At 40.7% G+C, this 27,066-nt stretch overlaps 2 protein-coding genes and 1 pseudogene across 3 annotated transcripts; 1 reads left to right on the top strand and 2 right to left on the bottom strand.

Moving 5' to 3' along the window:
* Positions 1–9,888: 9,888 nt before the first annotated feature.
* On the bottom strand, positions 9,889–13,228 carry LOC308385387 (annotated as a pseudogene). Its single transcript has 7 exons — positions 13,109–13,228; positions 12,774–12,874; positions 12,425–12,590; positions 11,682–12,326; positions 11,495–11,574; positions 10,257–11,333; positions 9,889–10,070 (listed from the first exon to the last, which is right to left on the bottom strand). The product of its transcript is annotated as an uncharacterized misc_RNA (transcript).
* Positions 13,229–14,156: 928 nt separating this feature from the next.
* Positions 14,157–24,831, top strand: ipo4 (importin 4). The gene is made up of 30 exons (XM_080865003.1): positions 14,157–14,513; positions 14,808–14,894; positions 14,982–15,061; positions 15,142–15,183; positions 15,283–15,412; positions 16,145–16,324; positions 16,490–16,555; positions 16,636–16,737; positions 16,861–16,944; positions 17,598–17,753; positions 17,874–17,927; positions 18,028–18,137; positions 18,252–18,360; positions 18,699–18,828; positions 18,984–19,097; positions 19,317–19,430; positions 19,555–19,678; positions 19,901–20,012; positions 20,103–20,224; positions 20,308–20,385; positions 20,609–20,666; positions 21,307–21,412; positions 21,668–21,861; positions 21,990–22,040; positions 22,246–22,371; positions 23,316–23,542; positions 23,665–23,797; positions 23,947–24,051; positions 24,442–24,511; positions 24,694–24,831. Exons 1-30 carry the CDS (start codon positions 14,448–14,450, stop codon positions 24,822–24,824), a joined length of 3,261 nt encoding a protein of 1,086 aa, XP_080721129.1. The 5' UTR covers positions 14,157–14,447; the 3' UTR covers positions 24,825–24,831.
* LOC308385840 (uncharacterized protein) lies at positions 24,250–26,943 on the bottom strand. The gene is made up of 4 exons (XM_080865024.1): positions 26,494–26,943; positions 26,305–26,404; positions 26,075–26,204; positions 24,250–25,574 (listed from the first exon to the last, which is right to left on the bottom strand). Exons 1-4 carry the CDS (start codon positions 26,619–26,621, stop codon positions 25,477–25,479), a joined length of 456 nt encoding a protein of 151 aa, XP_080721150.1. The 5' UTR covers positions 26,622–26,943; the 3' UTR covers positions 24,250–25,476.
* Between the last annotated feature and the right edge of the window lie 123 nt (positions 26,944–27,066).

The raw sequence follows: 27,066 nt of genomic DNA, 5'->3' as shown, positions 1-27,066 counted from the left end.
TGGGGTGAGAGGCAGGGTACATCCCGGAAAAACCATCAGCCTGTCGCAGGGCTGACACAGACAGACTAGATAGAAGCAGTTTTGCTGATATTAAAAATAGGTGTTGTCGTTGTTAAATCTGTTCCTTCCTGTCCTCCACAGAGCAAGCATCAGCAGGGATCCTTTCTACGACATGCTGGCCACCAGGAAGAGGAGGATAGCCAACAAGAAATGATGATGACTCACCCTCACTTACGTCAAGTGTCAGCAGCATTTCTGTCATCAGAGGAATCCTTGTGTGTATGTGTGTGTGTGTTTAAGAGTCTCAAAGGCGTCCGATTCATACGTTCTCCGTCAGCCCTGCGGGACATGCAGTAAAACATATGGGACTGACGTGGATCATCCCTACTTCTGCCTGAAGATTTGTCTGCACCTCAGTTCTTGGCTGTTGGGAATTAAAGATTCAAATTCAGTCTGCTACAGGCAAAAAATATAATAAAAAAAGAAGGTAAATTCTCACCACACTAGACGACGATGGAGAACAGCATGAGGACTTCATGTAACTGGAGATAGCCATAGCTGTAATCATTAGTCTTTTCGTCATGCCCTAATGTGAGACTACCCCCTGCTGGACACATAAGGTGCTGCAACACATTGGGAGGATTTGAAAGCTGAATGTCCAGCTCCCAGCCACTCAGACCAACTTGTCTGGTCTCAGCGTTTTATTACCTTCACCTCCTTCGACAACTGCCAACAATATTTTGTAGATAATTCGCAACTACAGAAAGCCTCAAGCTCATCAGTCAGCTGGTCTGATTGATGTAGCCTTTAAGTGACTGTACCTGTATATGCAAACATACTCAACATGGGCTCGATTTCCTTTTTAAAGGCAAACCAAGTCGTGTGTAACGAAGCCTGCCAGCAGTAACGCATCATATTAACTCACATAGTGAAGATCCACCTCTGCGATTGTTTCTTTTGTATTTATTTTCTCATCTTTTCACAAAAAAAGCAACTCACATTATGCATGTATAGTATATAATTTACATACTGTTTTGTTTTTTCTGTATTGTGTTCACGTAGTGTGGAAATCATAATGGCTGTAGCCTTTACCCGTTCATTTTTTTTTTTTTTTTCATTTTTAGCTTGACAGCTAACAAGTTTACAATAGTGGAAGAGGGTCATTGTGCAGCTTCCCCTCACACTGGGATCGCTGTCCTGATGTCTCTTCTTTTTCTTTTTTTTTTATTACTTAGTTTTTAATAAAGGTTTTACATATTTTTACAACAGAAAAGGAAAACAACAAACAACCAAAAACAACAATAACAAAACAAGCAGTCGACTGAAAAGCACAGCTTTTTCCCACAAAGTAATTCTGGCAATGAGAACATGACTTTATGTTCATGAATTGACAGCAGATCTACAGATGTAAGAGCAGCCTAGGAGAGGCATACAGAGGTTTATATAGATGTGAGTAGGCACAAACAGGAGAAAGAAAAAATAAATTAAATTAAAAAAACCCCCAAAAAAAACAAACAACATTCTAATTTCGGATATATTTCAACCACTTGTCCCACGTGGTATAAATATTAGCTTGCAGTCTTAACAAAAAGGTAAGTTTTTCCATTTTATGAATCTCCTCAACAACGCTCAACCAGTCGTCCAGAACAGGGGGGTCAGTACAGAGCCACTTACAAGTAATTGCTTTTTTTGCTGCAGCAGTAAGAATCTTCAGGAGATATTTGTCATTGCTTGTTAATTCTTCGGGTAGGTCTCCTAAATAAAATGTTATGACAGGCCGTTGTTTTGATTTAAAGTCTGTTCTATCTTTGATATAACATCTTCCTAAAATTTAGAAAGTTTTTGACACGACCAGAATATGTGGGTATGGTTTGCAACAGTTTCCCCACAGCTCCTCCAGCATGAAGAATTTCCCCATGTTTGTTGTTTTGGTGTTATGAAAAATCGTACCAGGTTTTTCCAACTAAATTCTCGCCAGTATGCAGAGGATGAGGTTGAAATGGCAGTCTCACACATATTGTCCCATTGCTCAGAAGTTATAACTGAGGACAACTCTCTCTCCCATCTTTCCTTTATATAAGCTGTTGAGGTTCCCCTACTTTTCAATATGCCCTGGTAGAGTTTAGAGATAACTGACTTGCAGCCCTTATAGTCAGTGTTGGGGAGTAACGGAATACATGTACTGCCGTTACGTATTTAAAATACAAAATATGAGTAACTGTATTCCATTACAGTTACCGTTTAAAAAGGTGGTATTTAGAATACAGTTACTTTGTTGAAATAAATGGATTACACAGCGGTACTTCCCTGTTTCATATTGTGGCGGGTAAGGACTGTTTGGGTTTTGTTTGACAGCTACGTTATGTTGTTCCAGGTGGCAGCGTTACGGTTGCCATGGTTACAGGGTGACGCTCTCTCTCTCTCTGTGTGTTTCCTGGGTGAGAGAGCGCCTTTTTGTTGTTGTTGTTGTGTTAAGATAATAGGCAGAATGCTACAGGTATAGCTCTAAAGAATATAGCATGATAGGCAGTGTAGTCTGTGCTGCAGGGAGAATGGACTGCCATACCCGTTATGTGTCTGTGAGCGAGGGAGGGAGAAAAAGGAAAAGTACGAGTTGTCATCGAGCAAAAACGGGAGCTGGAAGCATGTAAATATAATAATAACCACTGCAGCCTGACGAGCCCAGTTGTAAGTAAGCTATTAAGACTCGACTGTACACAGTGTTCGTGTTTTCCTCCGAAACAATAAGTTCCGTTGGAGCAGTCTTTCAACGCCTCTCTCTGTTTCTCGCAAGCAAAGTTGACCCAGACAACAAAGTGAAGCTATTTTTCGGCTACGAGCCCGACACGGAACCCATGTATTAGCCAGAGGTCCCTTTACTACGGTTCGGAGCCGCGAACCTTCAGTAACAGTAATAAATCACAGCAATAGTACATTCACGTAGTTGTAAACAGCATGATAATATATTAAGTAATCCAAAGTATTCAGAATACGTTACTCTCATTGAGTAACGTAACGGAATACGTTACAGAATACATTTTGGGGCATGTATTCTGTAATCTGTAATGGAATACATTTTAAAAGTAACCTTCCCAACACTGCTTATAGTATGTTTGTGAAATCAGATTAATTATTTCATTGGGTTGTGTATTAATTTCTTTAGTCACTTTTGAGGATAAATACTGCCGTAATTGTAGGTATCTGAAAAAATCACTTTTTCCTAGTTCATATTTTTCTTGTAATGTTTGGAAACTTTGCAGGCCATTCTTATCCAGTATTTTACAGTATACATTAATGCCTTTATGCAACCAATTCTTAAATTGTAAATCCAATTGGTTTGGTTTAAACTCAGAGTCATAAGCCACTCACTTAAGTACTTGAATGGGGTTCCTTAGATTTAGTTCTTTCACTATCTCAAACCAGATAAGCAATGTAAAAGATGCGAAAGGGTTCAGTTCTTTCTGGTAGGCTGTTGCCAGCTTCTGATCTCCTATCAATATGGGCTCAAAATGTGGTCATAAATATTTTGTACTTGTAAAAAAGATTTGTATGTGTAAAAAAGATTTGTGTGTGCGTAAAAAAGATTTGTATGTGTAAAAAAGATTTGTATGTATAAAAAAGATTTGTGTGTGCGTAAAAAAGATTTGTATGTGTAAAAAAGATTTGTGTGTGCGTAAAAAAGATTTGTGTGTGGATTAAAGAGGACCTCACCCAATGGTCAACACTTGTTTTTGATTTTAGCGCGAGAAGCCGCCTTTATCTTTATGGATTAATTATGTGCTATATTTAATTCTAGGTTTCCGCCCCCTCCAAATAAATCGAGATATTTGTTTGTCCCAGACATGGAACTGAGATTTGGGGATTTTGATAGGCAGAGACATAAACAGATACAGTAGTCTGGGTAGGACTGACATTTTAATGACCTCCATTCTCGCGCTAAAATCAAAAACAAGTGTTGACCATTGGGTGAGGTCCTCTTTAATCTTTTGGCTCACGGGCTCAAAGTTTTTTTTATACAAGTCATCTAACGATTTAGTCAGCCATACTCCTAAATATCTAATTGCTTTCAGAGACCAATCAACAGAAAAAAATTTTTTAACCTCATTCGACGGGCTATAGTTAAAACTTAAAATTTGTGTTTTTCCTATGTTGAGTTTGTAACCAGAATACATCCCAAACCTTCCCAGCAAATCTAAAAGGGTCTGGATGGACTGGTCTGGATTTGACAAGTACAAAAGAACATCATCAGCATATAATGCTATTTTATGTTCTCTTGAATTAACCACGACCCCATGAATACTATTATTTTCTCTTATTGCCTGTGCTAAAGGTTCAATGTAAAGAGCGAAAAGAGTCGGAGACAAGGGACAACCTTGACGAGTAGATCTTTCCAACTTTATACGGTCCGTGACTCGTCCGTTTATCTTGATTCTCGCGGTAGGCATTGAATATGTCTTAATACTGTTAATGGAGTTCTCAGCAAAACCAAACCTTTCTAGGACCAAGAACAAATACGTCCAGCTGACACAATCAAAGGCCTTTTCGGCATCCAGACTAATTAGTACCGCTTTATGATTATTTTCTCTTACATTATCGATTATGTGGAGAGAGCGTCTTATGTTGTCTTGGGTTTGCCGGCCCCCAACAAATCCAGTTTGATCTTCATCAATCAAATCTGTGATGAACGAGTTTAGCCTATTAGATATAATTGAGGCATAAAGCTTATAATCTTGGTTTAGGACTGATATCGGCCTATATGAGCTGCACAGCATTTTGTTCTTACCGTCTTTAGGTATAATTGTTATGATTGCCTCAGACCATGATGGGGGGGTGGACATATTCTCTAATGTCCAGTTCAATGACCTTAGCAAAACTGGAAGCACCTCCACCTCAAATGCTTTATACCACTCAGCCGGCAGGCCGTCTGTACCTGGTGTTTTGTTATTTTTTAGTTTCTTTAAGGCCATTTCCAGTTCTTCTTTCTGAATCTGTTTGGTTAGGCATTCATTTTGACACTCGCCAATTGATGGCAAATCTAATGAATTAAGAAACATTTTTATATCTTCTGTATTGGCTTGTGCAGGTTGTGCGTATAAAATTTTGTAATAGGTTTGGAATGCCAAGTCAATTCCTTCCTCACTTTGTAATTTCCCGGTTTGGGGATCAAGGACTGAGCATATAGAATGCGTCATTTGCTTTTTACGAAGTTTTCTAGCAAGTAATTTTGTTGCCCTTGGCCCCGTTTCATAATATGATTGTCTCATAAATTTGTATTTTTTCTCTTCTTCTTCCTGATATATATCAAGAATTTGTTTTTTAATTTTCTGAATTTGTTTCAAGGTCTGGTCAGATTGAGTCTTTTTGTGTCTGTTTTCTAAATCTTTTAGTGTATTTTCAAGTCCATTTAGCTGATTCTCTTTAGCTTTCTTCAGAGCTGCACTTAGTGATATAAATTTGCCCCTAACAACTGCCTTTAAGGTGTCCCATAAAATGTTAGGATTTACCTGGCCATTATCATTTATTTCTAGAAAATGTTTTATTTCGGCTTTTATTTCTTTTATAATAGCCTTATTGTTAAGTAGACCTGTATTTTACGGTGGCCCCTAGAGACAAAGCACGTACAAACTCCAAAACACTTGCAAACTCCAAAACACATGCAAACTCCAAAACACTTGCAAACTAAAAAACACATGCAAACTCCAAAACACATGCAAACTCCAAAACACGTACAAACTCCAAAACACTTGCAAACTCCAAAACACATGCAAACTCCAAAACACTTGCAAACTAAAAAACACATGCAAACTCCAAAACACATGCAAACTCCAAAACACGTGCAAACTCCAAAACACGTACAAACTCCAAAACACTTGCAAACTCAAAAACACATGCAAATTCCAAAACACAACGGAAGTGCTCCAGGACGCTATCCGGTTGTTCAGTGATGACGCGACGAATCCTACTTCCGGGTCTAAAGTAGTCTGCGTTTAATATGGCTTTTGTGTTGTTAACATGTTTAATGTTATGTATTTTCTTCTATTTGATCTCAAAAAGCTCCTAAAACAGTCAGCGACCACTGTTGACCTCCCTCGGCTTTTATTACCGCTAATCATTTATTTAAGCTCAGTTTTTAAAACCTTAGGATGTAACTACAGCCCAGCCCATGCAGCAGTATATGAATGACTAACCTCGTATTGTGGATGGATTATCTCAGTTGTTCTCCTGGCTGAAGTTTGGTCCTTTTACAGCATCCTGCCATGCGATTACATTTGTTCCTGACCACCGAGAACACTCACATTAACTTTTATCGAGTGGAAAAAAAGTTAGCTTGTTTATATTATGCTAACATAGCTGTGTCGCTAGCGGTCACGTAGCAAATCATTATATACCAGCTAGCCCAACTTCAGTAACCCTACAAACGTCACTGCTATTTAGTTTTCTGTCTTCATTTATGTTGGAAGTGATAGCAGAGCTGTACGTTTTAATTTGTTTCCAAAACCCCGCAGTCAGGACATGCTATATTGTATTTAGATAGAAGCTAGCGAGCTAACTCCCTGCTAACTTCTAACTCCGTTAAATGTCATAAATTCCGTTTTCATGGATGCCTGGATGTTAAACTCAATTGTTACACCTGGTAGAGCAGAACGCTGATCATTTTATTAAAGATGAAAGACTTTAGACAGTTTTTCAACTCTCAGTAATGCCACAGTGATCGTTTGATATATGGACCTGCAGCGGAGTTTAGACCCAGACACGGCTAGTGACGTCAGACTGAACAACCGGATATTGACATATTCCTAGTGCCTATGTCACAACTTTTTACCCTATGTCTATCATTTCTAAAGACAAAGAAAAGATCTATTCTTGAATATACGGCATGGGGGGGGGGGGGTGAAAAGTAAGTAAAATCTCAATGCATTGGATGCATTTCTCACCAAGTATCCAATAAGCCCAAGTCATCCAGGCCCTTTCTTAGCAATTTACTCTGTGAAGTCACTATCCTCTTATTATTAGAGGTATCATCCTTATGCATGATTGTATTAAAGTCCCCTGCGCATATTAACACACCCTGAGACTCCGAGGAGATCAATTCAAGGATTTTCTTAAGAAGTTTCAAATCATAATTTGGTGGTAGGTAGACTGAAAGAAGAGTTACCATTTTGCCCTCTATTTTACCTTGAATTAACACATATCTGCCTTCATTATCCTTTACTTGTCTGGTAAGTTCAAAATGTAGGGAGTTGTGTATCAATACTGCAACTCCTCTTTTGTTACCTGTTTTAAAAGAGCTGTAAAATGTATTTGTGAATCCAAACTTCTTTAACTTCTCATGCTCTGTTTGAGATAAATGAGTTTCTTGGAGAAACACAATCTGTATTTTTTCCCGCTTTATCTTAGACATGACTCTACTCCTCTTAACAGGGTTGTTAAGTCCATTTACATTCCATGAAGCTGCTCTAAAGTCACGGTTACTCATACCGGTATTTCCAACCACTTATGTCAACACTCTGAACATAGAACTATAAGAACAAAATAACCACAAAAACTGAACATATGTTACCTTGACTTCCACTCTTGGGGCTTTATAGTGCCCTGTCATTCTGTAGTGTCCATTCTTACAATATTGGAGAAAAAATCCTACCATGTGTTAGTAGCTCCATCGCTGCATCCAGCAGCTTGCTCTTGTCTCTGCGCATTTTAAGTATCTCTCTCGGTCCTGATCAACATAGTCTGTTTTACACGACACAGGTCTAACGCAAAAAATGGTATAAAGTAAAAACGTTACGGGGGCAATACGTACAATGCCAGCATATGGTAGAGGTATTTCTTTACAAATCTTAAATAAGATGTAATCCGGTTGTTCAGTGATGACGCGACGAATCCTACTTCCGGGTCTAAAGTAGTCTGCGTTTAATATGGCTTTTGTGTTGTTAACATGTTTAATGTTATGTATTTTCTTCTATTTGATCTCAAAAAGCTCCTAAAACAGTCAGTGATCACTGTTGACCTCCCTCGTCTTTTATTACCACTAATCATTTATTTAAGCTCAGTTTTTAAAACCTTACGATGTAACTACAGCCCAGCCCATGCAGCAGTATATGAATGACTAACCTCGTATTGTGGATGGATTATCTCAGTTGTTCTCCTGGCTGAAGTTTGGTCCTTTTACAGCATCCTGCCATGCGATTACATTTGTTCCTGACCACCGAGAACACTCACGTTAACTTTTATCGAGTGGAAAAAAAGTTAGCTTGTTTATATTATGCTAACATAGCTGTGTCGCTAGCTGTCACGTAGCACATCATTATATACCAGCTAGCCCAACTTCAGTAACCCTACAAACGTCACTGCTGTTTAGTTTTCTGTCTTCATTTATGTTGGAAGTGATAACAGAGCTGTACGTTTTAATTTGTTTCCAAAACCCCGCAGTCAGGACATGCTATATTGTATTTAGATAGAAGCTAGCGAGCTAACTCCCTGCTAACTTCTAACTCCGTTAAATGTCATAAATTCCGTTTTCATGGATGCCTGGATGTTAAACTCAATTGTTACACCTGGTAGAGCAGAACGCTGATCATTTTATTAAAGATGAAAGACTTTAGACAGTTTTTCAACTCTCAGTAATGCCATAGTGATCGTTTGATATATGGACCTGCAGCGGAGTTTAGACCCAGACACGGCTAGTGACGTCAGACTGAACAACCGGATAGAAAGGCTAAACACCTCTTCATCTATTATAATAAACTGAGATTAGGAAACAGTACTTACAGAGCCAAAACAGGTATTTTAGCCGCTTAGTCCAGTGAGGCTTAACACAAGATAGTTTATACTTATTGTCTGAGAAATCCATGAAGCCTTCCGCGAACACGTTCGGAGTGTGAGCTATCCGTTTTCTCCCAGTGTGCGCTTCGGGTGAGAACCTGTTCCCAGTTGACGTCCCCGCAGCGTGGCATCTCCACAGCGTAACCCCGCTTCTTCATATCCTCTGCCGCTTCTGATGCACTCTTGTACAGGCGTGGTCCGCTCTCCCAATGAATTCTCATTTTAGCTGGGTATGGTGTCTGGAAACGAATTTTTTGTTCTTTGAGGATCTTCTTAATGTCCTTGTATTCTTTGAGCTTGTTGTTAATCTCAGTCGGTAAGTCGTGTGTAAAAGTGATAGTTTTGCCCTCATAAGAAATTTTCTTAGCCCAAGCTGCTCTCAGGACTTTGTCTTTTATGTCATACCTCTGGAAATTAACCACAATAGACCTTGCAATTGCTATGTCTTGCGGCTTTGGTCCCAGTGATCGGTGAGCGCGCTGAATCTGCAACTCCTCATCTTCGGGAAGGGCAAGTTCTTTCTTTATGAAGTTGTTAATGAATGCCATCATATCATTCTCCTCAGCACCTTCCTTAATTCCGTATATACGGAGGTTGTTGCGGCGCGATCTTCCTTCCAGGTCCGTGACTTTGGTCTGGAGAGTTTTCTGCTGGTCCAGACAGTGAATTAGCGCATCGATCAGGTCCACATTCACTGTCTCAAGTTCGTTCACACGTTGTTCTGCTTCAGTTAGCCTAGTGGCGTGATTACGAATATCCACGATGGCATCTTGTAGCTTCTGATTCATCTCAGCCTTTAGGTTATTCAGATCTTCTTTGATTTCTTTCCTCATCTCTCGGATGTTATCACTCAAATTTTGTATTGCTTTAGCCATTGTTAGCTCGTTTTCCTCACTTTGCTCCGTGCTCCTCTTCATGCTAGCTCTGTCGCCGTCGTCCTGTAAGGTGTCTTTTGCCTCTCTGTAACTTTTGGAGCCCCCCTGTGTCTTTTTACATCTGCCTCCACGCATTGTATATCATCATCAGTATGAATACGTTTATTGTATCGAGTTTGTGGAGTTTTCCTCACTTATGATCAGGAGCGGACAAAAAGTTAATCCGCCATCTTGGAGCGCTCACCGGAAGTCTCCTCTTCTTTTTCTTTTTCATTTCTGCAGCTCTGTCTGAATCTCCGTCAGAACTTCTACGGGATGATAGAGAACCAATGACATTGTTTAACAAAACCGAGATCAAGCTTTACGGCCAGCCTAAGACAGAAAAAGTGACCCATTATCAATAAAATGATGAAAATTCTTTCCATTTTTAAGAAAATAATAATACTGATAGTGAGCTTTAACCCCATATTATTTTCAAAAAAAAATCTAGCTTAAAACAAACAAATACATTTCCTTCTGTTTTCATTAAAGGATCGAGAAAAAGATGGCAGTACTCACCCACTCTCACGGTGTCTGTCTTTATCCTTTGATTTCTTCTTTTTCTTACTCTTTTTGTGTTTTTTAGTGTGGCGGGCCTCAGAGCTGTCGTCCCTGTCTTTGCTGAGAGTCCTCTTGCAATTTTGATCCTCTTTGTCTGGAGAGGAAAGGCAAGCCCGTGGCGGGGAGCCCTTGAACTTGTTTGTTTCTGGTGCTGTAGAAGGTGAGAAATTTCCTTCCTTTGAGGAGTAATTTTCTCTCTCTTTGCCATTACTCTTATCCTTCATTGCCCAGGAGTCTTTGCTATCCTGCAGCCACCTCCGACTGCCACGAGACTCCTCTCGGTGGGAGTAACCATATCCCCTTCGCTCATGGTCAATGTCCTCTCTTGACCGGTAGCGGTAGTAATGGTAATGGTTAGAGCACCTGTCACAATCACGCTCCCGAGGGTGCTGGAAGGTTCGCTCCCGGTGACGATCGGCCTCCCATTCCCTGTAGTAACGTCCAGAAAGGGGGAAACGATCCCTGTACTGGCGGTGGTGACCGTCTTTGTAGTCCCGTCTGTACCGGTGACGATCGTCGTCGCTTTCTCGTTCGTGACTCCTATCCCTGTAGTGTCTTTCTCTATCTCTTCCAGAGCTAGAGTACAGCCGTTCCCTGTCTCGGGAAGATCATTTTTCATTGCAACTAGAACTAGGCTTGGACTGATACTGCTCCTTAGTATCCTTACGTCCGTCAGTCCCTGTTGTTGCACATTTATCTTGTGGTAGATCCTTGGCTTCATCCTTGCTTACGCTAACTTTCTGTGGAGCTGCAGAAGCTCCACTGGTGCTTTGAGAGCAGCCCGGCTGAGGGGGTAAGGCTGCAGGGTTGCCATCTTGCCCAGAAGAAGAAAGAGCGGAAGCAGATTCTTTAGCTGCAACAGAAGGGGTAGTAGCAGTAGCTGAGGGTGAAGCGCTAACGGCGGAGGATTCTGTACAGTGAGGCAGGGGTTCAGATGGAGTTTTAGCCCTTGTGACAGGAGTGGAGAAATCCTGGCTTTCATTAGCAGCAGGATGAATGCTCTGAGAAGAACTAGCCTGGGATGAGGCATCTTTGCTGGAAAAATAAAATACAAAAGCAATATGAGCAATGCTTTGTCACACTGGCAGAGAGGAAAGTCAGCACAGTTTTAAGATCACTCCTCTAAACTTAAAAATTTAAATGCATAAAATGGACAGCAGAGCAATAAGTTTTTTTTAGTTCAGTGTTAGGCTTACTTTGGTTGGCTATGGTCACTGCCTATTCCATTAGCAACAGGAGCCGTAGACGTCAAACTGCCATGATTACTGCCAGAGATCTGATGTGCCCAAAATAAATAAAAGAAATATTAATAATATGCCCCTTTAAAAAAACAAAACAAAAACCCAAACAGACAAGCATTATAAAAGTAAAGACAAGATTTACCTTGTCAGGGCCGCTGTGTCCATTCACTTTGTGATGACCATTGTGGTGCCCATTTTGGCTGGATTTGAAGTCTCCATACGCTTGTCCATTTAATCCATTGCCGTGATGGTGCACTCCTGACTCCCCATTGGCGGTTTTGGGAGAATTATCAAAGACATTTCCTGTGTCTTTATTTTCATTAGGATGAGACTTGGATGAACTGCCGTTATCCAGAGTGCCACAGTTCTCTTGGTCTGATTCCCCGTTTCCTACAGGGTTCTGATCCCCATTACAGAAAGGCATGCCGCTGACTTGGTTTAGTGCACGCGGAATAAAACAAACGTCTGGTTGGACGTCTGAGGTAGACTGTGAGGAGGACAAAGAGCTGGAGGAGGAGGAGGAGCTGCTGGCGGAGGACGGCTGGCAGTAAGAGGAGGAAGAAGCAGATGGGTTCGGTTTGCTTAGCCCAATTGAAAATGAAAGCTTCTGTTGTTTGTCGCTGTCTGGAATCATTGTGGGCCGGCTTACTGAGTGGGAAATGGAAGCAGAGGAAGCAGAAGAAGCTAGTCCATGGTTTGGTTTCCCCACCACACTGCCGCTGGTGCTGGGCTTGGAGCTTGTGGGATAGTCCCTCAGAGATCCATTCCCATTAACATGAAGAGAACTCTGAAGGAACAAGAAGTCACAACAACAGGTTTTTAGAAGAGAAACACTGGGTTTAACAAAAACAACAACATTATCAGTACCCTCAGGTGAGGAAGTACCTTGTTCATGTGTGGTGGCAGCTGGGGACCTATGAAGCCAACACTGTTGTGATGCATGGTGGCGATGGTGCGTGGGATCACCACCGGCTGGGGAGATGACTGACCAGATATGCCAGCGTTATGGTTCAAGTGGCTGTAGTCCCCAGTTTTTTTCACATCTGTGCACCTGATGACATGGAAAAAAGAATATTAACCATGACAAAGCATCAACATTATAACATTAGGTTATAATAATAGATTTTCTACAAGAAAAGTGGGAATAAACATGTCTACATTATTAAATCATGATGGGAAAAGTTCTACTGAAGGAATAAGCCTAGAATGTTTAAAAATACCGATGTTTACTCACTTGATGTAGAAGAGGACATATGCCTGCTGGTTGAGAACGGTCCTAATGTCACTGACTGACACGGACGAGTCATTCATCTGAAACCAGTGCCCATTGCTGGCCTGTGAGACAGAATGAGAGAGATGTGACACAGCAGATTCAGTTTCTGAATTGAATTTGAGCTAAAAAGAAGAATCTTATGGCTATATAGGGGTCTTTTTTTTCTTTCTTTCAATGCATACAAAGTATTTTTCTCTGTTTGCATTCAGTTTTCTGCTGAAATGTGTTGTTTATGGTGTGTGTTTGTTTGTACTACGCAACAGCAGCATTCAAACAGATTCGGGCACAGCCAGTACCTTAATATAGCAGAAATAGTGTCCAGCATGACAACTCAATTCAGAGTGAACCAGCACAGCATACAGCCTGTAGAGCTGGGGCTCCCCGTGGGACTGAGACACTGTTACTATTTCTACCATTTCTTCTTGGAGCAACCTTCACAGACACGTCTTTTCCTGTCGTTGTCCCGATGTCCAATATTTCCTCTGTAACGTGCAAATTGGAGTCCACACCACAGATGAAAATGGCCAGCTGTGCAATGTCCATCATGTCTGTACTTTCATCCACAGCAAAAGAGTATGCAATAAAGTCTTTGCTTCTTTCACACAACCGTGTTCTTAAATCAGTGGTCATCTCACAAACTTGATCAACAATCGTATTTCTGCTCAGGCTCACATTTGCCAAAATGTTTTGTCTGGACACAAGAAGTCGTACACCTAATATCAATAAAAAAGGATGATTTAGCACTAGCTGCAGCTCACAGTCTACAACTTCTCTGGTCAAATTAGCTCGAGGATGCATTTCCAAAAAATGCTCCCATGACATAACTTTTGAGTCATTCACAGGCCTATATACACACTGTACAGCTTCATGATAAAACTTTTTTTAAATATAATGAATGTGGGAAAAGCCGGTGCCCTCTGTCACACCCAATTTGGGATGAATCAGTGATGTACCATTTCAAATTCAGCTTCGCATCATTTTGCTTTTTTTTTTGTTTGTTTGAATTATTTCGTTGTTTTTACTCTTGCTTAAATAAAAACATTTCATATATAAATCTGATGCAGAAAAGACAACATCACCTGCATCCAGGAAATGACAGAGTGCTTTGAAACACTGGATTTTCCCAGAAAACAGAAAGTCATTTCATGCCGGTGGTGTCAAATTTAATGAAGTTGGGTTTTTCTTCCCCAGTTCTATTTCATCGAACTGCAAACAGGCCAGAAATTCCCGTTCAGTTTCTCAGATATGAGGATTTGAACGCGTTGTATTGGGCCTCCTAACCACATGAAGGCGCTGTTTGTTTCAGTAATACTGAAAAATCCTGAAATCTGCTGGTCCCTTTAACGCAACTCACATGGAACTCCTGGCCGGTTCTGCCTCGCGTGCTGGCAGTTGCAGCGTTCGTGGACCGGACCGAGCTTAGATATTGTCACCTATCAGTCTTCCTTTTTCGTTTCGCACTTTAAAATCGAATTTTCCCAAAAGGAAAATCTGTAGCTAGCTTTTAGAACTACCAAGTGACATATTTGACAGGTGTCGCATTGGGAAGAAGGCACACAACTCGTTTTATGTACGAGTCTGTCAACGTCAACTAACAGTACCGCTCACAAAACGGTTATCTGAGGGGTGACAGAGATGACAGAAGAGCTCGAGCAGATTCTTTCGCAGCTCACACAGCCTGATAATGCAATTATTCAGCAGGTAACGTCACAAATAATTTTATTAAAGTTAACGTTAGCCTTACTTTGCCCGGCTATAAGTGAACTTTTTGAAATGGCTGCTGGAGATAAGCTAGCTGATGTTTGTTAAGGTTTGGTTAGCTAACTGTTAAACCACTGGTACTGATATTTAGGACCACTGGGTTGTTATATTAGCAGTTTACTGCCTGAATAGTTGGTACCTTAATTAAAAACCAGGCTTAGGTTGTGAGTCAGTTGGTGAGCTGTTATTTCTTTGTGGCACCCACCACAGACAATCTCTTTTGTCCTCTTTTAGGCCACAGCCCAGCTGAAACAGGCGTTCAAAGACCCAGCTATTATTCCAGGCTTGTGTGCGGTCATGAGTGGCTCCCAAAACCCTCAGGTACTATATACCTTTTATTATTTTATCCTCTAGTGTGTGTGTGAAAAGAATGCCCATCTTTGTAAACATTTGGCATCCAACATGCAGATCCGTCAGTCAGCTGCAGTGATGCTGAGGCTGAGGGTGAAGAAACACTGGAAGAAGATCAGCCCTAATGACAGAGAGAGGTTTGAGTTTTACTTTTCTTTCACACTACCAGCTTTCATAGTTTAAACTCTGCTGTGATGTTTGCGTTTTATTCACACAGTCTGAAGGCAGTGGTGCTGCAGGCTTTCATGCAGGAAACAGAGTAAGAAAATGCTGCACTTACTGTTTTGCATTCTGTAGATATAGACCTACACATTTGAGCTGTCATGAGCCGTTGTTTCTCTGTTTATTTTCTTTGCAGGCACACGGTGCAGCATTCACTCTCCCAGCTGTGCGCTGTAATGGTTAAACATGAGACACCAGACCGTTGGCCTGCCCTGCTCCAGCTTCTCAATCAGTCCACCAAGAGCAGCAACCCTCATGACAGACAGGTAGCCTGATCAAGCACCAGATAGGAGTTCAGATTAGTTTAATGTATTTACAAGTGTAGATGATGATAGATGCACATGTCTGGACTAGTTCATAACCTGTGTTAGCTATAGCTTAAAGCAAGGATGTCACACACATTTTGCATTGTGGGCCACATAAAGCTGACTTTGATTTTAAGTGATACACACCAGTGAAAGTTTAACTACACATTTAATCTGTAATATAGCTTAACATAAGAAAAAGAAGTGCAGTTTTAACTGTATGTCTCAGGTTTTCTACATGATAATAACAAATGATGCTTTAGTTAATGAAAGACAATTGCCAGTATAGCTCATTGGGCTTAATTTGTAAGAAGTAAATGTGTAAAAAATGGTAGCTCATTGCCCAGACTGTTCAGTAAGTTTTTGTTAATTCACAGAAAATATACTGTTTGTTCTATGTTTTCCCTGCTTGTTACCTTGTGTCTAAACAAACAAAAAACAGATTTCCAAACAGGTCAATTTCTGTCTTTTTTTCCCTCTGGTTTAGTATAAATGGGTGAAGTCTGTAAAGGTTAGAAAACATACAGTTAAAAGTGCAAAGTTTATATCCCCCTTTACATTTTTTTCAGCTGTATTAGGCTGGCCAATTCTGGTTCTCAGGCCTAATGTTTGAAACATTTGGGTTAAAGTCTCATATTTTATTACAATTTGTGCATAGTTTAATCACTAGAAATATCGTAATTTTTTTGCCAGGTTGGACTCCTGCTGCTGAACAAGGTGATCGAATCCAACCCTGAGCCTTTCAAGCCCCACTACTGCCAGCTCCTGCAGCTGCTTCGTAGTGTGCTGGAAGACCACAACAACCCTACAGCTCTGTACTATTGCATCCTCACCCTCACAGCCATAACAGAATTCATTGGCACAGAAGAGATGGTGAGGCAAAACAACATTTCAGGCAATGTGCAGACATTGAAACTATTCCACAAGAGATTTGTTTATAATTGCACTGCATGTGATCCGTTACAACTTAAGTTGAAATAATTTTCAAAAATCTAGAAGTATTTTGTCACAACTCAATAACATCTTGCTCTCTTATAGCACCTGATGCGTTCCATCCTCCCAAATCTGATTGTTGCCCTGAAATGTCTCATCAAGGCTGATCAGGTAAATTCTAGCAAATGCTTTTGTACCTAATGTGTTGATAAATACCTACTAAATTATTACTTCTGTCTCTCCCTTCACAGAACCAAGCCAGTGAGGCCATGGAGGTGTTTAATGAGCTCATGGAGAGTGAGGTGTCCGTTATCGTCCCACATGTTGCTGACGTTGTCCGCTTCTTCTTGGAGGTACGACCTAATTGTGTGAATTCTGTTTGATATTCTAAATTTTATTCATTTTTTTAAGCTGACAAGTGATGTTTGGTACCTGAATGCTCAGAGGGTTTTACATGTGCTTTCTGCTTGTGTTAGGTCGGCAGTGACACCAATCTGAGTGACTCTCTGCGAGTGAAAGCGCTCTCTTGCGTCACCTTCCTCATCAAGTTGAAGAGTAAGGTGAGTCATCCACCAGCTCTTTAAATATCTGCCTTATGTGTGTGTGTGTATGTGGAGTTGTAGAGCATATGAGAATCTTATGGGTCTGTCAAAAGACATGACTGCTTGTCTTGTCTTTTCTTGACACCAAACGTAGTGTTTACCACTGATAGCCATCCTAAAAAAAAAGCAACGAAAACATTCAAAATTCACAAATTAAAGTTAACACTGTTCTCACACATTTTATTATGTGCAGTTTAGTCATTATAATTTATAGAATTTAGAGAATAATTAAAAATACTAAGCTGTGACTTGACAAAATTATATATGTCATAAGTATAGGTCATCTGATTTTGGACCTTCTAGGAAGAGACGGTTTGTCTACAAGATTTTCTTTGTATTCGATTAAAATGAATAAATGAGTGTTTTCTGGGAATGGGACTAGTTATGCAAAATGAATTAAACTGACTGTAAAAACAAAGTGCAATCTCTTGTGACACATAACTGAATAAAAGCGGATTTACATAATGGATACTCCTTGTACTCCCAGCAGCTGGGAACTGGTTTGGTTTTTATTGGATACTTATTGGTGGAGTATCACATAGCTTTAAAATGTACGGAATATAAAAGTTGGATGCGAAATTTGAAATAATATATTTTTCTAATCTTCACAGACTGTGCTGAAGCAGAAGCTCCTGAGCCCAATCCTGCAGGCCATTTTCCCTGTACTGACTGCAGCTCCACCTCCGGGTGAGCAGGACCCAGAAGATGAAGAGGACGACAGCGGAGATGGAACAGATAATGAAAGTCCCAAACACTGTGCTGCTCAGGTGTTTAACTATTTTGATATAAATTGTGCTTTTTTGTTGTTTTTTATCAAAGAAGTTCACTTTGCAGGAGCTTAAAGTAATTTTGAATAAGATTTGACCTGTTCTTTTGTCTGTTTTCAGATTATTGACACTATGGCTCTTCATATGCCTCCAGAGAAACTGTTCCAACAACTGGTAGGTCATATAGATTTGGAATAACTCTGATCCCTGGCTGTTGTATCTGCTTTCTGATAGTGTGTTAAATTGTTTTGTTTTGTTTTGTTGTTTGTAATAGATGCCCCTTACTCAGACCTGCCTTGCCAGTGAAAATCCATATCAGAGGAAGGGAGGCCTCATGTGTCTTGCTGTGCTGGCTGAAGGGTGTGCAGACCACATACGCACTAAGTACGAACGCTTGACATGAAATAAGTGTATATATGTTGTTGATATGTGTTCAAATCTATACATGCAGTTTGATTTTGACAATGTCTAAACATTCTTTGTGTATCTGTGTGGTAGGATTTTAAAATCAGTGCTGCAAACAGTATGTCAGAGTCTTTCAGACAGCAGTGAGGTGGTACGCAGTGCAGGCCTTTTTGCCCTTGGACAATTCTCTGAACATTTACAGGTGAGTCAGAACACCTCAGTGGGAAAAGCTGTTTTTCTGTTTATTTTTGGTTTTCAAGCCTTTAAAATCTGGTTCTTTGGGGTTTATACCTGGAATGAAGTGCTTGCATGTTTTATTCTATTTGTGACACAGTATGCTCAGTTTAGACCTTATTTACAACGGGAACTGTGTGTGAAGGAATGGACAGAAGTTATCATAAGATGTTGCATGCTATAGGATGTACTTAAAGTGTCACTTATCTCAAACCTGATCTATATGGATGTGTATAGTTTTTTCCACAATAAAACGAAGAACTATTCTCAGTTTCTTTTTCTAAATTTTCCTTCTTTGCTTTCCAGCCTGAAGTGAGCACGTATTGTTCAGAATTGATGCCTTTGTTGCTGGGATACCTTTCTTCGTTGAACCAGGCCAAGGTTGGCCACGTCACGAAAGCGTTTTACGCCCTAGAGAACTTCATGGAGAACCTAGGTAAAATATCTCCCCAGAGACAAGCACAGTAAAAGTCACACAACTTCCCTACAAGGGGAGAAATTACCAAAATGTTCTGCAAACCAAAAACTATTGTTAAACAAAACAAAAAGTCACCTTCTTTTCATCATCTCTCATTTTGGTTTTACAAACAGGAGCTGATATTGAGCCCTATCTGCCCACTCTGATGGAGACGATGCTTTCTGCTCTGAACAACACTGATAACCTCAAGATAAAAGAACTGGCAGTGTCTGCTATCGGTGCCATAGGTAACTGAATGTCAGGGTTTTATACATTAACCAGTAAAAAAAAAGAGTTCTAGTTTTCTGACTGACTGTGTAAGATAATAGTTCAATAAACATCCTCAATTATTTGTTCTTCCAGTGTCAAATACAGAAAGATAGAAAGACAAGCTATTATGACATTAAATCTTATCTCTTAAATGAAAACTAACCTAATCTCTCAACTACCTCAAATGACTTTAACAGCCAATGCTGCCAAGGAGCTGCTGGTTCCCTACTTCACCCCAGTTATTGAAAGTTTGAAGGGCTTTCTGACCACCACCACAGAGGAAATGAGGTCTCTACAAACTCAGTCTTTGGGTTGGTAAACTTCAAAATTCTCTCTAAACTAAAAAGTTTTCTTTTGAGATCAGGAAACATTTTAACCACACGTTCCCTGGTAGTTTCTGTAGGCTCTGTCTCACTGTTTTATTGTTGCTGTCAGATACTCTCTCTGTTCTGGCCCGCACCATTGGCAAAGATGTCTTCAGTCCTCTTGCTGCTGAGTGTGTTCAACTGGGCCTCAACCTCACCAATACCATTGATGACCCTGACCTAAGACGCTGCACGTATGTTACAACTCTTTATTGAACAAAGCAAACATTCAAGAAGTCAACGTTGTGATTCAAAACACATTTTTAACTAGTCCTCATTTCATTCCCTGCTAAAAGATCTCTCCCTGCTGTCAGAGCTTTATTATTGTGTTGTTGTGGTCTTCATAAATAGTAGTACAGAAAAGCTCCAGCTTACCTGTTGGTTGTCCTTCACCTCTCTGTCGCTCCATCTTTCAGGTACAGCCTCTATTCTGCTGTATCCATAGTCACCCCTGATTGCCTGACTCCTCACCTCACTGCCATAACAACTGTAATGCTGTATGCTCTGAAGTCCAGTGAAGGCGTCACGGTAGAAACTATTACTGTAGCACTTGTGTTTGAAATATTCTCAATTAAAACGAATGTTTCAATTTCCCACTTCCTATTTTGTTGTTTTCAGGCACATCTTGAGGAGGACAAGGCGTTTGTTCTGCTGGACGATGATGACGATGAAAATGACGAAAAAGATACAGAGATTTTTTTAGAAGATGACAAAGGGACAGATATCCATGATGTGGCTGGGTAAGGCTCACATACTTGCACACACACGTAGTTCATGTTCATCCAAATACTCACACTGAAAACCCAATGTGTCCATGTCTTAGGTTCAGTGTGGAGAATGCCTACATTGACGAAAAGGAGGATGCCTGCGAGGCACTAGGAGAGATTGCCTTCAATGCTGGGTAAAACTTCGTAACTTCTTCTTTTCTTTTTTTTTTTTTTTCTTTTTTTTTTTTTTTAAACCTTCAGTGATGGCAATTTTACAGAGATTAACACACATGGATAAATGTACTTAATAAGAATAAAAAATTAGGAAGTGTTCTAAAACTTGTGTCCCATGCGAGACATTTTAGATGTGAACATGTGTGTAATTTTTGCTCTTGTTGCTGTGGTTTCCCCTGACAGTGTTGCCTTCCAGCCCTTCCTGGAGTCCAGCTTCCAGCAGGTTTATGAGATGAGAGATGTAAGTGGCTCCGGTTGGCTGGTTGACCAAATATCCCTCTCGTTTAATGTGCTGTGAAGGGCACTTTGTGGTCTGTAATTGTGCATCTAGTTATAAATGACCGTCTATAGGTTAATTGATAATGTTGATTTGAATCCTGCCTTATATTGTTATCTTTGGTCAGTTTTAAAAGCTATTTTCACAGATATAAAAATGTTTTACTATTTCCCTTGATAAGCTTTAACAAAGGTGAGGCAGCTAAAACAATCTTCTAACAGTATATAGACTACTGCTAAATACATTGTAAGAGACTGTAAGTTGTGGCTAATAAACATTAAAGACCCTTTCCTTAAAAAAAAAAAAAACAAACACATTTATGCTTTGGCAAGGTGATCAAATGTTTTCCTGCTAGCTGTTGTGCCTATATCATTTTATTAATACCTTACTTTTTCAGACGATATGTTGGTACTGCTGTGAGAAAAATGTGGCATTACAGTATCCCTTTTTTTAGGGGTCAATCCTTGTTGGTTCTGCCATAATGCCAGGGTCCCTCATACTTTATCTTCCTTTAACTTCAGGAGGGTCATACTTGCATTGAACCTGTCACGTCTGTCAGCCCCACCTAGTAAGCTGTAGTATTCTCTCTTACTTTTCTCCCCAGTTTCCCCATGAGGATGTTCGCAGGGCAGCGTTTGGAGCCATGGGGCAGTTTTGCCGAGCTCAGCACAAAGTGTGGAAGGAGAATCCCACTGAGGCCAACCAGCAGGGTATTACAGGGCACCAGCAAGCTGAATTAGGCAGTAGTATTGTCTGCTCTAGATTCAGTAACACAGCCGAGGCGGATAAGACAAGTTTCTAAACAGAGATAGAAAGTTGCATATAGATTTTATATCCTGGAAAATTATATCCAGTTTCAACTTAGAAATGTGCTTTTTGTGTATAACAGGAATCAGCGCCATTGCTTTTCATACATTTTAACTTTCTTCTTCGATGTTTCTGCACATCTTTTGTCCCACACTCAGCCCTGTTGAAGTTGTTGGATATAGTGGTTCCCTGCTTTTTGGAAACGGTGCGAAGGGAGCCCGAGCGTCATGTTGTGATGGGTGTCTTGGAAAGCATGAATAGTGTCATCAAGTCCTGCAAAGAGGAGGTTTTCAAAAACCCTTCCCGCCTGAAGGAGATCAGCCATGCCATCCGCGATGTGCTCAAGAAAAAGGTGAGGGTGTGGGTGATGGATGGTTTTATTTGCTAAAACTCATTTGTCACAGATTGTTTTGCTTAGAATGAATTGTGCTTTAAAAGCCTTCCACTTTTTTTTCCCTGTTGTTTTCTCTGCCTTCTCAGACCCCGTGTCAGGACAGCGGTGGTGATGAAGCTGATGATGAAGACCAACAGGTGCTGCAAATCAAACAGTAAACTGGATCAACACAATGCTGAATTTTTGCTGTGAAAATATCTGTCCTGATCCAAGAGCTTTAGTGTTTTCTGTGGCCCACTTTTAAATACAATGCAGTCAAAAGTAACAATACGAGTCTGTGAAGTTTTTATCTCTTTTTTCCCTCCGTATTGATTATTCCTGTTGATGTGCTGTGTGTTTCAGGCAGAGTATGATGCCATGCTCCAGGAGTTTGCAGGGGAGGGAATCCCCTTGGTGGCCGCCTCCGTTCCTGCAGACAACTTTTTCCCCTTCCTCAATGACCTGTTGCCCTTCATCATGAACAAAGCTGTGAGTCCGAATGCACTGATACATTTAGGCGTGTGACAGGAGTACTTTATACCCCAGCACCTTTTTCTTTTTTCAGATGGCAGTTTATTACAAAGCAAGTAACAGAACTAGAACCATGTGTTATCCCCTGCCATCCGTAGATGTTACAGATCTCAACTTATAAATAAATAAGAAAAAATATTTAAAAGAGAACATAAATAAAGTCACACAGTCATTTAACGAAGACTTCCAAAATTTCAATTTTATAGGTTTAACATATTTGACCCAAATATCCCAAAGTTTAAGATCAATAAAGAAAGAAAACATTTCCATAGTGTAAATATCACTTAATATATCTGTGTCAAGAGATTTATTCTAAAAGACACTTCTTCAGCTGAGTCTGAAAGGTAGAAACACACAGACGCTGTAGTTTTTACTTGCAAGGGCGGTCACAGAGCGCTCACACGAGAGTGGGGGGCCCTGTGATCAGCGCTCTGTTCTTGCACTTGTCTTTATTTATACACAAGAAAAGTAATACAATAATGAAAACATTTGTTCTGTGATTGTGTGTGTGTGTGTGTGTGTGTGTGTGTGTGTGTGTGTGTGTGTGTGTGTGTGTGTGTGTTTGAATGTGGGAAGCAGCCCCTTTTCCTGGTAAGAGCTCAGAACTGCTTGTTCAGCTTCTTACTATCGCTGTGGGAAGATTCAGATAAAAATATCTGAACAAGTTTTATAAAAGAACAATCAGTTCTAAGTAATAAAAAGGTCATCATGCAGTATTCTATCACATGTAAACTTATATCATTAAAAGCTTATACTGACTACTAAGTACAATTTTCCATTGACAATCTGTCACTCTTGAACTGATTGATTTTGCTAAGCACAGAGAAATGTTTTTAATCTGGTTTGAAATCCTTTGGGAAGAGTCACCCTAATAAATCATATTTATTTACTGAATTTCATAGAAATCCTCGTGCACCGTGGCAGACCGGTCCTTCTCTGTGGGCACCATTGCAGAAATCCTCCATGCTCTCATGAGCGTGTCTGGGGGGCGGGGAGTGGCAGGCCGCCTGTCCAATCGCTTGCTTCCTGTACTGGTAGCTGGAGCAAAGGACAGTGACCCTGAGGTTCGGAACAACAGCGTGTTTGGACTGGGATGCCTGGCTCAGGCAGCTGGACCCATCGTTGTATCGTATCCTTCTTAACTGTGTGTGCTTCTGTTTGGAATAATTGTTGTGTTTGGCAGTACACATTTTATTTTGTTTTTTCAGACTAAATTAAATCCATTGCAGTCCTTAGCAAAGTCTGTCTCAGAGACTATCCCATGATGCTGTCTGTGTTTTCCAACCTGCTGTCCAAGGAATCTGACCTCAGGGTAATTGATAACCTGTGTGCTGCCCTCTGCAGGATGATCATGAGCAATGTGGATGCTGTCCCTCTGGAACAGGTTTGTTATATTAAATATTTCAGCTAATGGTTCTCACCTCTTCAGCTAAACTTAACTACAGCATATTTTCACAAGCAGGAAGCTGAGTGCAACAGTGCTGCAAAAATGTTTTCAGAATTTCAAGCAAATGACTCTTTGCTCACTGACAGGTGTTGCCAGCTTTGGTGGCTCGTCTCCCGCTCAAAGAGGACCAAGAAGAGAACAATACAGTGTTCAGCTGCCTGGCTATGCTCTACACACACAGCCCTGCTCTGGTACAGTCAAAACCACATTTACATCTGTTTACATTTCCAATGTAGAGGATGAGTTTAGATCACTGTGGTCCGTTGTCAATTGTGTTGCACAGGAAATTGTGTTTCCTTACATTTATTTTGTGTTGAAAGAAGTCTTTGATCCACATTGATTATTAAAGAGCAGCTGTTCACATGTTTAGAAAGATGCTTTGTAAGGAAAACTTCTGACCAATCATCTTTTATTAAATGTTAAATCATTTATTCTTACAATCTAACACATGCAGAAACTTTGACATGCTCTGATGTAAATCTTGAATTTCTTCACATTGTGCATTTTGTCCCTAAATGTAAAAAATATTTGAATCAGACTTTTTTTCTTAAGTTTATGTATTTTTTTTTTATCTCTTTCAGGTCGTGAATTTAATGAAACCCATAGTTGCTGCTTCCAGTCATGTCCTAGGCAACAAGGATGTTGATAAAGGTGAAGATTTCTGCAGAATAGCAGATTGCATGTAAAAATTCCCTCGAATGAACCCTCGTGACTCAGAGCTTCACATCTGATGTTTCTTAGCATCCTGCACAGCACTCTCATCAGTATTTCGTTCTTTTGTAGTGATCTGTCTCCAGTGTTGACCTCTAACTCTGTTTGTTTCTCCTCCACAGAAAGCCAGAACATTTCGGTAGCACTCATGCAAAAGTTTGCCCAGAACCACAGTGCTGAGTTCCAAGCAGCTGTGACCTCACTTCCTGCAGAGCAGAGGGATAGTCTCAGCGCAGCCATCACTGCCTCATAGCCCACACACATAGATACATCCTTCCACTCAACAACCAGAAAAATTATACTGTAGGTGGAAAATGGGACAGTTGTGTGTCATGTTTAAGCTGGATGATCTAAGTGCAGCACTTCAGCCATTCTTCAAAAGTTATTATTACATTCAGCAGCTCTTCTTTTTATTTATTTGCTAACATGCATGCTGTGTTTACATTTTCTTATGTTAGGAGTTCTGGTTCTATTTTGATTTCCTGCTTTACTATAAATCAATTTAACCTGTGGAGAAAGATGTGTGTTCTTGCTCCTTTGAACTGCCTTATTCAGAGATTTCTTAATGTTTGTACACATGCTGAGTTATTAGTTTTGAAAACAGTTACTTTACCTTTAGTACTCTGCTGATGCTCAGAAATACAACCTGTGACCTTACAGAGCCCAAAAAACTTTCACAAAACACAAATTAACAAGGACAGAAGCTTTTTACAAATGCTTCAGTAATGTAATTCTAACAAGTTATGCAATGTCAGTTCAGAAGTATTTATCACTAAATAAAACCAGTCTTGTCATAATAAGCTTTGCTGTGGACCGTTGGAGCATTCATGTTAAAACTTTCTTACAAAAAAAGGTAATCAGATGTTAAGTTTGTTCAATTTCAGTTGTACTCATTGTGTTGCTCCTCAGATCTCCCGTCGTCCCTGAGCCTGAGTAAAGCCCGGCAGCTTGTTTTCAGTGTCCAGCGCCATAGTCATCTGCACGGGTGTCAGTCCATTTTCCCCTGATGCAAACACAGAAGCACACAGAAGAATCTTTGTGAGCCCATGTGGCATTTTAACTGGAAAACTCATGTCTGAGACATAAATTCCACATATCGTCAGAGGCTCTGAGGGCTTTTAATTCTGCATTTAATTCTGCTCCTACAAGAGTAAATGAATAATTGTCATTTTGAAAAGTGGACCTGATTCCTGACAGTGCTGAGAAGTCAGGTTTTATGTGGACGCTGACGTAATGTTTGGTACGATTTTTTTGTCATTGCCTCAGGCTGTGGCACACCACTGTGATCCACATGAGTCTGACAAGTCACCCGTTATCTGAGAGGTCGCTGTGCACTGCAGGGAGAGTGGCTTTTTTGGGGGGCATGGCAATGTAGATATTGGCTAACAGTGACACAGCAAAGAAAAATCTGAATCAAGAAACCCCGAGCCAACTTGAACGGCAGCAGAAGTGAGATTATGAGCCTCACATATCAAAAGTGTGAGATTTAAACTGCTTCCAGACCTGCACACGTCTGTTTCCAGGGCAGGATATCCATTCCAGTGCGGCAGAAGGAGCGGTCAGTGTGGGCCTCGGTGCTGTACAGGACCTCCTGGAGCTGTTTGTCTCCTGGCTTCTGGGCTTTCACGCGTACCTGAAGGACAGAACAGGAAAATCAAGTTGCTCTCACTGTCACCTGATTTCCACAGACTGCCATCACACCACATCCCTGCAATTGGATCTCACAGCTGTACCTCTAGGATAGTGATCTCTTTCTCCTTCAGCTTCCCTGCTTTGTTTTTCACCTGGGTCTTCTTGGTGTCAACCCAAACCACCCTCTCCTTCACCTCTGACCTGAATATACACACACATTAATAAATATTCATTAGATTGCTTCTTTAAAAACAAAATAAAAACACTTCCTCACATGGAGTGAGACTCACTCTTGGATGCCCAGATCAGCAAGTGTGGTGTCCAGAAAAGGGAAGGGCTGGTTTGCCAGGTCGGCCTGCACCTCGATGGGCAGTGTCACCGACATGGGGATATCCCGCTCCACTATGACGCGCAACATTTTGTTGTGGGACCCCGGGAGCTTCCTTTCTGCCGGTCGGTTAGCCTGCTCCACAGTTGCCGCCTCCTCCAGAGAGCGTTTTGTGTCGTCTGCTGCCAGCTTGACTTGCTGATCTGTATTTCAGGAGGCAGTGGGTTTTTACCCTCTCCCCCTTTGATCCTGTGCGTTATCTTTTAAAACTTGCTATCTGCACCTTTTGGCTCCAGCACGTCTTTATTGTTAGAGCTGTTGCTTGCTGTGTTCTTCTGCGGGGTGCTGATGATTCAGTGTTCTGCTTCTTCTGATGGTAAACGCCTCTGGAAAGCCTGAATATGTGAGCGCGTCTGATTCATACAGCGTTCTGCTCTGCCCCCCGGGCTGATATATGCAGCCAGTGTGAATGTGTGTTATGTGTCACTCAGATGTTAGGTTCATTAGACTGTCACAAGAGTGATGGACGGATGTT

Source organism: Rhamphochromis sp. 'chilingali' (genome assembly GCF_963969265.1).
Source record: "Rhamphochromis sp. 'chilingali' genome assembly, chromosome: 18".
Taxonomy (NCBI): domain Eukaryota; kingdom Metazoa; phylum Chordata; class Actinopteri; order Cichliformes; family Cichlidae; genus Rhamphochromis; species Rhamphochromis sp. 'chilingali'.
Note: the sequence above shows the minus strand (reverse complement) of the source record. Positions and strands in the feature narration are given on the sequence as shown.

What these genes read in the sequence shown, in the direction of transcription:
- ipo4 (XM_080865003.1), top strand. Translation starts at nt 14,448, where the DNA reads ATGACAGAAGAGCTCGAGCAGATTCTTTCGCAGCTCACACAGCCTGAT. An exon ending in CCTGACCTAAGACGCTGCAC is followed by an intron (nt 19,679 to 19,900) that starts GTATGTTACAAC and finishes TCCATCTTTCAG; the next exon opens with GTACAGCCTCTATTCTGCTG. An exon ending in CCTTCATCATGAACAAAGCT is followed by an intron (nt 22,372 to 23,315) that starts GTGAGTCCGAAT and finishes TGAATTTCATAG; the next exon opens with AAATCCTCGTGCACCGTGGC.
- LOC308385840 (XM_080865024.1), bottom strand. Translation starts at nt 26,621, where the DNA reads ATGTTGCGCGTCATAGTGGAGCGGGATATCCCCATGTCGGTGACACTG. An exon ending in AAGAGATCACTATCCTAGAG is followed by an intron (nt 26,205 to 26,304) that starts GTACAGCTGTGA and finishes TCTGTCCTTCAG; the next exon opens with GTACGCGTGAAAGCCCAGAA. An exon ending in CTGGAAACAGACGTGTGCAG is followed by an intron (nt 25,575 to 26,074) that starts GTCTGGAAGCAG and finishes TGTTTGCATCAG; the next exon opens with GGGAAAATGGACTGACACCC.